Source organism: Ictidomys tridecemlineatus, chromosome 11, assembly GCF_052094955.1.
Source record: "Ictidomys tridecemlineatus isolate mIctTri1 chromosome 11, mIctTri1.hap1, whole genome shotgun sequence".
Classification (NCBI taxonomy): domain Eukaryota; kingdom Metazoa; phylum Chordata; class Mammalia; order Rodentia; family Sciuridae; genus Ictidomys; species Ictidomys tridecemlineatus.
The window spans coordinates 40,861,210-40,876,309 of record NC_135487.1 but is presented as its reverse complement, the minus strand read 5'-3'; the positions used below and the strand labels follow the sequence as shown (position 1 = coordinate 40,876,309).

Genomic DNA, 15,100 nt, shown 5'->3' with positions numbered 1-15,100 from the left:
TCGGCAAATACGCTATTAGGATTTTCTGTAGTCACTGTGGAATGTGTGTGCAAGGTAAATAATTCTGTAAGAACCCAGCACCCATAGCAGAGCACCTGCCATGAGGCCAATAAGATAGACACATCGTTTTCAAAACAAGGAAGGTCCTACTAGCCCTGGATTTCAGATGAAGAAACTGAAACGAAGATGCTCATCACAGCCTGAGTCTGGGGCAGAGCTGGTTGAGGTGGAGGCTGAGGCTGGCCAGGCTCCAGAGCCCACACCTGTGTAGCATGACGACATGGGGCTGCAGTGCCCGCTGACAGCACCATCACACCAACACAGACTCCAGTATGATTCAGGGCTCTTTATTGCCAGTGAGACCATCAGGCTGAACACGGGCAGAGGCCCTGGCTTCACCCAGGATGCAGGCTCCTCAGAGGGAAGGGGTAGGGGCGCTCAGGCCTCAAAACCTCCTTGGCTCACACAGCTCCATGCAAATACAGAGCCAAAAACTTTCTGAATGTCTCTGGCTGGAAACTAGTTGGTCCAACAGGTTCCTGGAAAGAACACAGCCCATTAGGATCCTGCTACTAGATTTAAAGGCAGCAATTAAACAAAGGCCCATCTTCTGTAAATCTTGAGCACCTGGGTCATCGCTGTTTCTTCCCCTACTGCCTCTCAACAGGTCTAAGGGGCACTGAGCTGGCACTGAAGAGATGCCTGAGGGTGTGAAATTGAGAAGGTCAGGAAGCTTCTGTTGACACTGCCCTGCTTGCTCCCTAACTAACTCCTCTCACCTCAACTACCAGGAACAGTCTGCTGCCTCCTTTCATCCAGGGACAACAATCCCTCACTCATTCCATATCCATTTACCAAGCACCTGCTCTCACTGTATCAGGTTGTGTCCAGGGCTAGAGACCCAGCAGTGAAGTGAATGTGGTGCCTGTCCTCAAGGAGTGGTAATAAAAGGTGACAGATCTCATTGCAGAAAAAAGGTACTAAGAAAGCAGGGGAAATGACTTAACTCACCAACTTCCATGCAGGGAAAGACAAGTAGAATGGGCCAGAAATAAAAAGGAGAGGAAGGAGGCTTCAAAGAGAACAGCACATGGAAGAGCAGAGTACAAGATGAGGGCGGGAAGGGCCAGGGTGAGGCTGAGGCCCAGGCTTCTGGTGGTGGGTAAAGTGGGGGAAGCTGGCTCATAAGACAAGGGGCCTAATACTGGAAGGAAGTACTGAGTCTGTTCTGGAAGGAAGAGATTGAAGGAAGAGGACCTGAGCCACAAGAGATTGACTAAGAACAGAGAGATGGGAGGTAGCTACTGTGACTGTGCAGGTGAGAAGAGAGGGTCTGGAGCCAAAGAGAAGGGCCCAGATTCAGAAGACATTTCAAGGGCAGAAATGTGGACATGCTGGGAGTCAGTCACAGAAGGCAGTCTGTCAGCAAGCCCTGGGTAGGAACCAGTTGTCACAGACCTAGCAGCATCTGCTCTGCTCTCTCATCCCCTGATCCTGCTGTCTCTTTAGAGCAATCTCTACTGCTTGGTGTTTTAGTGTGAACTGACTTAAAACATCACTGCTGCCCACTGCAGAGAGCAGGCCTGAACTCTGTCAGCTGATCCCTGGGTGCAGCAGCGACAGTGCCACGGGAGGAACTGTGTGTCAATGGAATGAAACAAATAGTACGTTGCCCAAGGCCCTGCCCTCCAGGAGTGTGGAGCTTGGTTTAGTGGAGGAGAAAAACATGGGAACAGATAGGTACTCTGGGGCACTGAAGCACTGAAGTGAGGCAGGGGTTAAGGACAGTGGTGATAAGGGAAGGTTTCCCATGTAAGAAACACACTAAACCTAGAAGGACAAGTGAAGGATGACCAGATGGGAGAAATGGGGAGGGGAGAGGGAGGAGGAAGGGAGAAGCCTCCTATACAGAAGGAGCAGCATCCAAGGCCCCAGGCCCGTTGGATGCTGTAAGGAGTTGGGTGTGGCTAGAGGTGGGTTCAGAGGGAAACAGGAGCTGAAGAGAGGGGCAGGCAGACATTTTGAGTGCACAGTCCCTAGAGCCAGGGCCCTCCTCCCAGCCTAGTTCCAATCACCAAGCAGGAGACGGCTACACTTACCACAACTACTTTCTTTCTGATTACCGGGCGACACCAGAAGTGTTGATAGAGGAACTGGTCTGAATCCACCCAGGCCAGATTCTTGACCCCCTCGTTAGAGGCCAGATCTGTGGTATTCAACTGAAACACCAGGAACTGGAAGACACGTCCATCTGTGCCCACGCTCTGCACAACTATCGGATGCTCCAAGACCTTGCTGTCGTTCTGAGAGGAAAAGGAGACAAATCAAATCTACCTCTTGATTTGAGTAGAGGTGAGCTTATGAAAACTGGAAAGATCCTGGCACTCAGGAGGCCATTGAAGAAAGTGGTTTTAGTAGAAATGTGATCACTAAGAGACGCCAACCAAAAGATCATCAGCAAGTGCATTGACTGGTGAAATCCTGGAGTGACGCGGCTAGAGTGGACTCTCCAGGAAAGTAACATGTAGGCACACCATAGACCAGGCAGCTTCTAGCACTGCCCTTCAGAACACCCACCTCCTCCTATTTAATGGCTTTATCTTGGGGCAATTAAAATAGAATGGAGCCAGGCGCAGTGGCGCACGCCTGTAATCCCAGCAGTTTAGGAGGCTAAGGCAGGAGGATAATGAATTCTAAGCCAGCCTCAGCAATGGTGAGGCACTAAGCAACTCAGTGAGACCCTGTCTCTAATATAAAATTGGGCTGGGGATGTGGCTCAGTGGTTGAGTGCCCCTGTGTTCAATACCTAGTACTAAAAAAACAAAATAAAATAGAATGGAATTCAGGGCCAGGCCTTCCCTCACCTCTCCTGGCTCTGCCTGGCCCCCGTGATTCATGTCCCAGGGAGTCTGGTGCTTCAACTTGAGCATACTGAACTAACAGCTCCCACCACTGAGAGGTAATTACTTGGCAAGTCACAAAGTTCAGGCAAGTGAGCTGGGAGGAATCCCTCAAACTCACGGCATTGCTTGATGGGGCTAACAGTGAAATCAGCTGTCAAACCTTTACCTGGAGGGGTGAATAAATATGATGTCATTTGGTTCTCACACCATCTGACAGAGAAGAAAACAGATTCAACAGGGTAAACTGACTTGTCTGACATCAAGTCACAAAGAGGGTGGCACCAGAACCCAACGTGGCTCATGTGAGACCATGCACACTGTTCACTCCTGCCTTGATCCTGAGGGCCTGGCATCCTGGACCATCTGTGCCAGCAGTCACCTTGGCTTCCCACTGTCACTGCAACTTCAGCTCTGTCGCACCAGGACTTTACCAGTCAATTCATTCTCTGATGATCCTTTTCAGTGGGCACCACTTGGTAATCATAGTAATACTAAAACCATTTACTGAAGGCCTCCTGGGTGCCAGACATCTTGCCAGTTTTTTATAAAATCACCTCCATGCTCATAAATCTAGAAGTACAGTCCCACTTAAGAGATGAGAACACTGGTATAATTTGTTCCAGGCCACTCATGAGGTATGAGCCAGGATCAAACCCCAGGCTGTTAAGTCATATAAAAATTTATTGTTTTGGTTTACACCTGGTGTCCCAGTGTATATGACAGTGGCACCTCTTTTGTTCTTAGTAGTGTCCCTGTTTGAATGACACATCATATAGTCAACCTGTGGATACTGCAGCAATCCAGTTTGGTGACTGCTACTTGCCGGACAAAGATCCAATGAGCAGGCTCCACAAAGCAGGACATCCTGATTCAAAAATTCTGCTGACACTCACCCATCAGGGTTGATCTGACATTAGGAATAGCTAATGGCAGACCTCAGTGTGGGCCACACTGGGGTTGTTAGCTTTAGAAATTACCTGTTCTGAGCTGCATTTAAAAAAAAAAAAAAAGTATCTATAAGCATTAGCTGAGAATTCTGTACTCTTATCTCTCTACAGATCAATAAAACTGTAGGTAGTTACATAAATTTCTCAGCAATTTTACCTTTTACCTGGAGAATCTTCCCATAATTGTTCAACTTCACTTCCTCAGGAATAATTTGTACCTGGAGGGGTTGGGGGAGGCCCCCCTCCTGCCCAACTGGGTGGCAATTAGTGGCAGCATTGCTACCCAGGCACTGCTGGCAAAAGCTGGCACAGCTGCTACCATGAGCTGGCAGGCCTAGGACACGGCACGTGACCGCCTCCTTCCATCCTTCAAAGGTGGAGGATTATGGATCAGTCCTTGCTTCTTTAGTCATCAGCTGTGGGATCTTAGACAATTACCTAACTTTCCATAGCCTTCGGGATGCATACAGTCAGAATGGGAATAAAGCTAGCCCTTCTAGGACTGTAAAGACACATATTACATAAAGATGTGACAATAGCTTCTCTTTCTTTTTTGCTTTTTGTGGTGTTGGACATTGAATCCACGGCCTTGTGCACACTAAGCAGGTACTCTACCACTGAGCTACATCTCGGCTCACTTGCTAATCTCTCATCTGGGTGACCTTGGGCAAGTTCCTTAGCCTCCCTGAGCCTCAGTGTCACTTATCAAGTGAAACTAACAGCCTCTGCCAAATGGGGTCGCTATAAGGAGTGAACTTGGCAGTGGTCCTCAAAATTTCATGCAGGGTTTTCAAACTCAAGCTTGTACTGGCTTTAATCACCTGGGAGGTGTGTTCAATGCTGACAGCTGGCCCCAACACCAGGGCTTCCGATTCCATTGGTATCAGTCTGGGAATATGCATTTCCAACAAGCTCACCGATGGGACTTCTGCTGCTCATCTAGGCTGTATTTTGAGAACCAATAATACAAGAGCCCTAATAAATGCCTGAAATGTAGCAGATGCGAAATACAGGCACAATGCAGCCCACTCCCAATTCAAGTACGTAGTCATGCTTCCACAATCCTGCCTAGCACCTAGACCAAGCAGGACAGGAAATTACAGAATTTCTTCACTCCTTTAACCTCAAGCTCTAACCAAAACCTGGGAGCCCAGCAGCATCTCTCAGAATCCCTCTTCTGCACATACACAAAACCAGGGACCTGGTGTCTCAGGCTTGCTTAGGCTTTCATGTGGCTCTCCTCTCCTTGGAGGCATTTGCTCTGGGGCCCCTTTATCTTGGGACAACTCAACCACTCACCCCCCATTCCATACCATTTAGGTCCCTGGGACCTCCTCTTAGGATCAAGGGATTGCCACCAAGTGGTATCTGGGTCCTTAGAATCCACTGTGAGCTGACAAGCAGGTTGGGCCATCTCCACTGCCTTGCTTCCTTCTGCCTGCCTGGTGGAAACCCAGCTCCAGTTCTAACGCTGCAGAGGAGGGCAGTGTGCTGGAGCACAGAGAACTGAAGGCTTCAGAGCTGGGAGCACTTCGTTCTACTCCACACTTACTGGACAAGCTAGTTAACTCCTGTGCTCCTGTGGAATACTCTGGAAAACAGGGATCTCAATGAAACCTCATGGGCTACTGTCTCTGGGTAAAGTGCAAACCCCCAGTTGGTCCCCAATGGAGGTCAGTTTGTCCCCACAGGGTGAGTGGAAGTGCTTCTCCCTAAGATGCTCAGTCAAGCAAGGAGTTCCCACATTGACTTCTTCCTTTGAACAATGTCCTTAAGAGAGAGAGGGACATGACACCACATAAAGCACTTCAGTGGTCTTCTCCACATACATACCCCATAGAGGCGCCGGGCTTGAGCCAGGGCATTGCCAAAAGCAAACAGAATCATCTTGGCCCGTAGCTTATCTGGATGAAAGCGGTGTGGTTGTAACTTGGCTGTCTCCAGGAGATACAGGGTGTGGGGAAAGCAGTAAGGATATCCCTCCCGGAATCCTGCAAGATACATAATCACATGGAGGGGTGGAAAAGATTAGCCAGCCTGCCAGAGCCTTAGAAGAGCCACCTCCTTGGCTCAGGGGCAGGCATGACCAAGACACTGGAGGCACATGCCAGCTCAGAGGTGGTCACAGCCTGTTGCCTGCTTCCCATAAATAACTTTTCTACTGGGCTGCAACCACACTCATTTATGTATGTCTACTGGGTAGCTACACTGAGACCATATGTGGGTTGCAAAATCTAAAATGTTTACTATCATCTGGCTCTTCATGGAAACCGTCTGCTAATCTGTTCCAGGTGCTTCTTGTGTGCTTGTTCTGACTTCACCCTTTTTCTCTTCAAGCCCACAGATGACAGTGATGTCCAAGGAGAGAACTAACCTGAAAGCTGTTGGCAATTATTAAAAACAAAGCAAATCATTGCAGAGTTCACCATTTTACTATTATTCAGTAGCTTTATGTTATCTGTTACTTTCATATTAGTGACAAATAACTTGTCTCGTATTTCACAACTGGTCAAAATTCAGCTTTTGCTCATCTTAGCCACAATCTGTCAAGTTAAGAATCCTGTTCTCCTGTAAAGCTATGAATAAACCCTTGGAAGGCTGGCAGCTTCTACAATAAGTGATCTGAGTCAGTGAATATGGGTGAAAAAGAGGGAGAAACAGGCTGAAAAATGCTCTGAAAATCCCTGAGGAGAGCACTAACAGAGGGAAGTAGCTTTCCTGCACAAGGAAGTGCCCAGCACATGTGTGATGCTAGGTGCTAAGATATGAATCAGGAGCAGAGCCCAAACGGAGCCTGCCAATGCCTTTGAGGAACTCAATCTAAAGGGAAGACAGGAGAACCAATCATGTCCACATGGAGGGATGTCAAAATCCACAGTGATTCAGGGATGAGGGAGGAAAGATGAAAGGTCCCTGATGAGACAGAGATCTCTGGGAGGAAATGATTCTTAAGACAAACTGTGAGCTGCAGACAAATGGTCAATATTCCTGTGGAGGGAAGAGGAATTAGAAAGCCCAGTGGTGAGGAGGGGATGATGTATGAGGTCCAGGTGCAATGAAGGGACAGTGGGGGTTGGGGGTGACAATAGGGAGGGCAGCAGGAAGCAAATGTGAAGGCCCTTACAGGAGAAAGCTAGGAGAACCTACTCTTCAGAGGCAGTGGGGAGACGGCATGAAGGGAGATGAGACTAAACCGGGGTTTCAGGAAAGTCTCCTCCGGAACTATCAGCTAGACAGATGGTGAGAAAATAGCCTGGGGTCACAATGACCAGTTATGAGAGCAGAGTGCAAGGCATTCTGGGTACAAGTTGAGTCTGACTGCCAAGTTTCCGATGGGGCTGACAGAGTCTGAGTTGATGCCTTGTGGAATGGAATTTGGATAAACAGTTGCATTAAAGGCCCATGGAGGAAGGCTGAAGGTACTAGCAGTCTATAGGATGAGCAGAAAGAGGGTGCCTTTAAAAAGATCCATGAATAAAGGAAAAGTCTGGTCAAAAGCAAGGTATGGTGAACAACAACAAAAACCACTGAAGCCACCCATTAACACTCTGATGTCAGAAGTTACTACTTGGGATAAAATGAAAAGTCAGCCTTGAAACAAATCACTTAACCTCCTTGGGCCACAGTTTCCTTGCCTATGAAATGGGAAAAACAGTACCTGCTACATGGGCTGCTACATGGATCCTAGGAGATAAATGCACATGAGTTCTTAGTGCATCCTTTTCCTTTGGAGAAAGCATATCTCTCACCTTTGCATTGCCTACAACTCAAAGGCTTTGTTTCTCACCTGTATCATCTTTCACTTTATAAACATTGCATTCCTGAAGATCAATAGTGGGAGATATAGGATAGAAGGTCTCGAGAACATGATTCTTGGTAGCTTCAATCTCCTCTCTGGAGGCAATGGGGGGCAGAGGATCCTTGACACTCAGTCGGGTGCCACTAGTACCACGGACCTGAAGGAGAACAGATTCTAAAAGAAGAAAAAGATATTCAGTCCAAACTAATATAAAGACTTTTATCCACTCAGCAAAGTCTAAAGCCTTTATTTCCTGTGCATCTCAAGTCTACTATCGGCCAATCACAAAACACAAAACCTGGGATTAAGGTGTTAGTCCTGGGGTCCTCGAGAGTGAGATATGAGCTCTTCTTCCTGTGTTTCTTTCTTGATAGATCCAGAGACCTGGTGGTCCTGGGGGTCCAGTGCATGTCACACAGATCTTTTTTTTGGGGGGGGTGGGGTGGGCATGGTGCTGGGGATTGAACCCAGGGCCTTGGCCTTGTATATGCTAAACAAGCACTTTACCAACTGAGCTATAGCCCTAGCCCCTACACAGATCTTCTTGAGCACCAACTCTAAGCTGGGAACTCAGCTTACAAATACTCTTTCTGCTCAAGGAGCTCACCAGACAGTAAGTGCTGTAGCAAAAAGTATGAACCAGACTCAGATACATCCCAGAAGGGGAAAGTGACTTCTCTGGGAGGTCTGGAGAGCATCTTAGAAAAATAATGCTTTAATCAATAAATGGGCCAAGGAACTGAACAGACACTTCACAGAAGAAGAAATACAACTGATCAACAAATACATGAAAAAATGCTCAACATCTTTAGCAATTAGAGAAATGCAAATCAAAAATACTCTAAGATTTCATCTCACTCCAGTCAGAATGGCAATTATCAAGAATAGAAACAACAGTAAATGTTGGTGAGGACGTGGGGAAAAAGATATACTCATACACTGCTGGTGGGAATGCAAACTGGTGCAACCATTATGGAAAGTAGTATGAAGATTCCTCAGAAAACTTGGAATGGAACCACCATTTGACCTAGCTATCTCACTTCTCAGTTTATACCCAAAGGACTTAAAATTAGTACATTATAGTGATGCTGCCACATCAATGTTTATAGCAGCTCAGTTCACAATAGCTAAACTATGGAACCAACCTAGGTGCCCTTCAACAGATGAATGGATTAAAAAATGTGGATATATATGATGGAATATTACTCAAGTTTAAAGAAGAATGAAATTATGGCATTTGTTGGTAAATGGATGTAGCTGGAGAATATCATGCTAAGCAAAATAAGTCAATCCCCCCAAATCAAAAGCTGAATGTTTTCTCTGATAATGTGGATGCTAATTCACAATGTGGGGTGAGGCTAGGGAAGAACAGAGTTACTTTAGGTTAGGTAGAGGGGGAATGAGTGGGGAAGGATAGTAGAATGAATCAGATATTATTACCCTATGTACATATATAACTATATGACCAGTGTTATCCCACATCATGTATAACTATTAGAATGAGAAATTATACTCCATTATATATGATGTATCAAAGTATATTCTACTGTCATGTATTACTAATTAAAACAAATTAAAAATTTTTTAAAAAAATAGGCATCTAAAGTATGGATAATAGCGGGACTTCTCAATTTTAGCACAATACTCATTTTGGACCAAATTGTTCTTTGGTGAGGGGGCTGTCCTGAGCATTGGAGAAGCAGCCCTGTCTCTACACACCAGAAGTCCCTTCTCATCCTATTCCCACCCACTCAAGTCATCACAATCAAAAATGTCTCCAGACATTGCCGAATGTTCCCTAGAGGGCAAAACTGTCTTCAGCTGAAAACCACTGAGTTGGAGACTATCAAGCAAAATGTGTGAGAAAATCATCCAGTTAAGGAGGACTAACATGTGCAAGGTCATAGAAGTGTGAGTCCACAGAGAAACACCTCCAATGACTAAAGTATAATATAGTAAGGAAGAGGGATGAAGGGTGAGAAGCAATGAGACCAGAAGATGGAATGACTTGATCAACCCAAGAACAGGGCCAGTTGACCCCAACAACTGAGAGTGAAACACTAAGCCAGTCAGAGAATTGCATAAGGCAGACTTACATATCTGCTGGGAGGAACACAGGTGATCTACATTAGATTGACCAGCGATCTGCATAAACATATGCAGATGCAGTTCATAGTAGTCCCCTCAGGCAACCACATGCCACCACCAGATGAAGTACACATGGAAAGGCTCCTTGAGCATGGGAAACTGAGGGGACTTCATGGAGGCACACCTACTTTTGCAGGTGCTTGGACTTCAGAAATAGTCAAAGTACAGTGTATAGATAATGTATCAAAACTGATTTTCTGCTCAGTGCTGTGGAGCACTCCTATAATCCCAGCAACTCAGGAGGCTAAGGAAGGAGGATCACAAGTTTAAGACCAGCCTTAGCAATTTAGTGAGGTCCTAAGGACTTAGCAAGAGCCTGTCTCAAAAAAAAAAAAAAGAATGTGGCTCAGTGGTTAAGCAACACTGGGTTCAAACCCCAGTACCAAAAAAAAAAAAAAAAAAACTTATTTTCTAACAATCTGTTTGGTCAACAGCACTGCCATTTAATGAATATGTGGCCTTCCTTACTGGGTATGTAAAAAATGGATACTACATCTGTGGATGCATAAACTCTGATCAGTTTGTTAAAGTATATCATAATCACATCTCAAGATAGTTTCCTAAAACATTTCCTGTTTCCTCACATATAATCTGCAAGGAACATAAATGTGCCTGGACCTCTCCTAACCCGGGGTTTTAGATTCTCCCCACAGACCACTCTAGTGTGGTTTCTAATTCAATTCCCTCCACATCCCTCCGCCAGTGACAGCTCCAAATGGGGCAGTTTAATTAGAGGTAATACTTGATGATGGGCCAACAAGTACTCCTCTATTAATGAGGCTCACTAATTTCCTTAGTGGTGCCATTACCTCTACAAGGTTGACTCCCTGCCAGGAAGTCCATATGCAAAGGGGCAAGCTGGAGAAACCTGACCAAACAGATGTCCTAAAGTGCCAAATTATTCCCTAGCTGGTTTCCCTGCTCCAGGATCCCACCACTTAGAACACCTGTGTCCTCTGACATACCTGCATCAAACACCTGAGAGTTGATATCTGTTTGTTAGCTGCAACATAATGTAATAAGTGCTATGATGGCACAAGGAGCACAGAGGAGGGACAGCTAAACCAGTCTGGACTCACAAAGAAGAGGCCTGGGCTGAGCCTTACAGATAAGTAGAATATGGATACATGAGGAAAGTAGAAAAGAGCATTCCAGACAGAATATAGCAATTCAAGGGCTCCAAGATGGGAACACTTGACACTAAAGAGCTGCAAGTGGCTATGGGATGGGGGTACAGGGACAGAATAGTAGTGGAGGAGATAAGATTTAGAAAAACTAGGTGAAGGTCAAAGCATAGAGGGCCTTGAATATCACAATAAAGAGTTCAAGCTACTGGGAGACAGGATTTGAAATAAGGGAGAGACATAAAAAGAGTTGTACTGACCGGATACAGTTGTGCACACCTGTAATCCCAGCTGCTCAGGAGGCTAAGGCAGGAGGATTCCAAGTTCAAGTCCAGCCTCCATAACTTAGCAAGACTCTGTCTCCAAATAATAATTAGAAAAGGCTGGGGATGTAGTTCAGTGGTAGAGCACTCCTGGGTTCAACTCCAGGAAGTGTGGGGGAGTTTTACTGTAGAAAGATCACTCCAGCAGCTATGTTGAACCCAGATTTGGAAAAGTAGAGAAGTATGAAATGTGTAAGACTGTTTCAATAGAACGTGAGTGTGGTGAGGACAGACTCAATGTGCTTTATCTGCTCATCTTCAGCTTTTAGGCACTCCCAAGCATAGTGTGGGCACTTAACAGATAATGGTTGGCTATTAATGGTCTTAGACAGGAGTGATTAAAAACAAAAAGGTCACCAGGCATGGTTACACATACCTGTAATCCCAGCAACTCAGGAGACTGAGGCAGAAGGATCACGAGTTCAAAGCCAGCCTCAGCAGATTAACAAGGCATTTAGCAATTCAGAGAGACTCTGTCTCTAAATTAAAAATAAAAAAAAGGACTGGGGGGGCTGGGGTTGTGGCTCAGCAGTGGAGCGATCGCCTCACATGTGCAAGACCCTGAGTCCGATCCTAAGCACCACATAATAGATGAATAAAATGAAGGTATTGTGTCCAACTACAACTAAAGAATAAAATTTAAAAAAAAAAAAAAGGACTGGGGACATGGCTCAGTGATTGAGCACCCCTGGGTTCAATCCCAGTACTAAAAACAAAACAAAACAAAAAGGTGGTGAGGTCATACCTAACAATACTGAATATGTGTCTGAGCCTACAAACCTGGGCCATGAAGAGAGTGAGGATAGGTATTTGGGTAGGGTGGGGTGGGAATGGGAGGGATAAACTAATGGTGGGACTGAGGATAGAAAGATAAAAACAGCCCAGAATTTTCTAGTGTACAAGATGACCAACCTCGATTCCAGGTGGCAGATAATGAGTAGTTTTTGGCAAGGATCCGCCTGGCCAGAGAAGGATGCTTGAGAATCTGGGATTTACACAGCTGTATCAGACTGTCCACAATGACTGGGCTTGGAGAAAAGAAGAGACATTTGTAGACTTAAAGCAACAGGTTGGCTCCATGATCCATCATTTGGAAATCTTAATTACTCAAAGGAAACATACCAGTAGGTCTCTCTCTTGGGGATGTCCTCAGTGGAGTGCCAGAGACGGGCATGAGAGATGATGTTTAGAACCTGCTCATCTTGGTTCTCTATGTGGTTCCTCGGATCGTCCACAAGCCTAAGCACTTTTTCAGGAAGTCCTTCTATTAACTTGCTCTTGGTCAGCCAGAGGGCCTGCTTCACACCTTTAGGGTAATCAGCACAAAACAATGAAATGAGAAATGGGTACAGAAAGAGCTGCTCATGTCTGCTAGGCAGCATAATGGAGAAAAAGCTGCCTTAATAGAGGGCTGGATTTGTCTTGGGAAACTCGAGGGGAAAGAATTGAAAGTGAAGAGTAGAAGCTAGGGGAGCCAGATTTCACCTGAACATCTGGAATGACCATCTACTTCAAGATGGTCAACAGCTGACTGAGGTACTGAGTATTTGCCATGGGAGAAATTCAAACAGTGGCTAGAAAGCTGATGTCATATGGCTGAATCCTGTTAGCACCAGTGAGATCCAAGGCTATGGTATTACATCAACACATGCCAACCCTTCACTTAAGATCCCTCTGTTGCCGGTCATGGTGGCACACACCTATAATAATCTCAGTGGCTCAGGAGGCTGAGGCAGGAGGACTCAAGCTTGAGGCCAGCCTCCACAACTTAGTGAGATCTTGTCCAAAATAAAAAATAAAAAGGCTGGGTATGTAGTTCAGTGGTTGAACTTCTGGGTTCAATCTCTGGTTAAAAAAAAAAAAAAAAATCCCTGCTGTTAATCTATACCCCACCCCTGACACATATATCAGGTGTCAATAAAATAAATAATTTTATTCTATATCTACCAAACATACCTTATTTATTAGGTATGACCCCAGGAATAAACCCATGCGACCTTATCAAGGGAAAGTGTGGACTTTCAAGGGAAAGCAGCTTTTGGAAAAAATGAGAATAATTTTAGATTTTCATGAGTAATTTAAGGAGCCCTGAATTTGGGATAACTTAAACAGAGAACTTTTCACATCTTGTTTAAATTAACCCTAATATTCTGTAATGAGCTATTTTCTTTTTTCCAGTACTAGGGACTGAAACCTGGGAGCACTTTACCACGAGCTACACCCCAGTCCTTTTAATTTTTTGAGACAAGATCTCACTAAATTGCTAAGACTAGTCTTGAACTTGTAATTTTCCTGTCCCAGTTTCCCAAGGAGCTGGGATTACATGCATGTGCCACCATGCCTGGCTCAGATGAGCATAATCTTAACTTCTCAAGTACTGCTAATGCATTAATCCACTGGGTTTCATTACCAGAGTCACTCAAGGGTACCAAGTCTTGTGATACCCTTCATAGCACTTTGTAAGGACACTGGAAGTGTTTAATAGCTGGAAAATAAGCTTGCAGGAATAGGATGGGGCAGCTTAAGAGGCGGGCCCATTGATTTGCTCTAATCTAAGGAATTTTTTTTTTTTTTTTAACTGATGTAGGCCCCAATGTCTGCCAGGGCTCTTTCTTTCCCAATTACTTCTTGGAAAATACTGCTCCCACTTGTCTCAAGCATTTTGTTTTTAGGATCTGTTCTATTCCTATTCTGATTTGAGTGGGAAGACTAGGGATGAAGAAAGGGACTCTCAATCAACAGTCAACTCCTCACAACACACATGGACTCTAGGTGTTTCTGTGTGGTGTTAGAGATTGAACATTCAGAATGCTAGGCAAGGGTTCAACCTCTGACGTACATCTTTAGCCCTTAAATCTGTTGTTTAGGAAAGCGGAATCGGGGATCTGGCTTCACCATTAATCTATAGTGCACCTGTGAGAAAATCACTTCCTTTCTGTTACAATTAGTAATTCTGTGAAATGAGGTCACAGGCCTGGAGATTAAACACTTTCTTATTTCTTTCCACTAGAAACTCCCTCCAGCTATTTCTTAAAAGTACAGTTATCTCCACAATGTCAGAGATAGAGGGGTCAGTGTGGACTGTCTAGTCGTCACCATTCATTTCACAGGAACTGAAGGCTCAGGAAGACCAGCCACTTGCCTGAGGTCATAGAGTTATAGACAGAGATTGGTTTAGAAACCATGTCTTTTCACTTTAACAGTAAAACTCATTATTCCATCACATAAGCATAGCGCTATTAATCCTGAAAACTTCCAGAAGATGGGAATCATTATGGTTCCATATTTCAGATGAAGAAACCAAAACCCACAGGGCTTCAATGTTTCATCCAAAGCCACAGAAGTTCGGGGGTCAGAGCTGCACAGAGGAACTAGGCCCCCTCCCGCCGGTCCTGGGTCCTCACCCTCGACTAGACGGCAACGCTCGTGGAATATGTAGCAAGCCTGGTCCTTGTACAGTGCATGCTCGTGAAGCGGGATCGAGGGGCGGTACTTTGGGTGCGTCCAGCCAGGATCCCAGGGCGGGAAGACCGGCCGCGCGAGCCCCGGCATGAAGTGCATCTTCCCCGCGTAGGTGATGGGCTCCAGTCCAGGGATCTCGTATACCCTGTCCAGGGGAGGAGGCGGGGGCTTCCGCGTGGAGCGTACGCCCCATTCGTAGGCCCCACGTCTTGGAGCGCCGCAGCCTCCAAGGCCGAGCCGCCCAGAACCAGCAAGCGCCTGCTTTGCGGGCCCAGACGCCAACGCCAAACCCTGGTCACTTAAAGACCTCCACCTGGACGCCGCCATCTTTCCCCGCGCAGGGTCTGCCGGGAGCTCAGGGGGCCGAACGCCGAGACTCATTTTGTGAACGGCA

The 15,100-nt window shown here is 45.8% G+C and overlaps 1 protein-coding gene across 1 annotated transcript; it reads right to left on the bottom strand.

The window, feature by feature from the left end:
* Window positions 1–331: 331 nt before the first annotated feature.
* Mrpl37 (mitochondrial ribosomal protein L37) lies at window positions 332–15,062 on the bottom strand. The gene is made up of 7 exons (XM_005326032.5): window positions 14,649–15,062; window positions 12,367–12,550; window positions 12,157–12,272; window positions 7,638–7,823; window positions 5,684–5,841; window positions 2,100–2,303; window positions 332–539 (listed from the first exon to the last, which is right to left on the bottom strand). The coding sequence occupies exons 1-7, from the start codon at window positions 15,031–15,033 to the stop codon at window positions 462–464; spliced, it is 1,311 nt and encodes a 436-aa protein (XP_005326089.1). The 5' UTR covers window positions 15,034–15,062; the 3' UTR covers window positions 332–461.
* Between the last annotated feature and the right edge of the window lie 38 nt (window positions 15,063–15,100).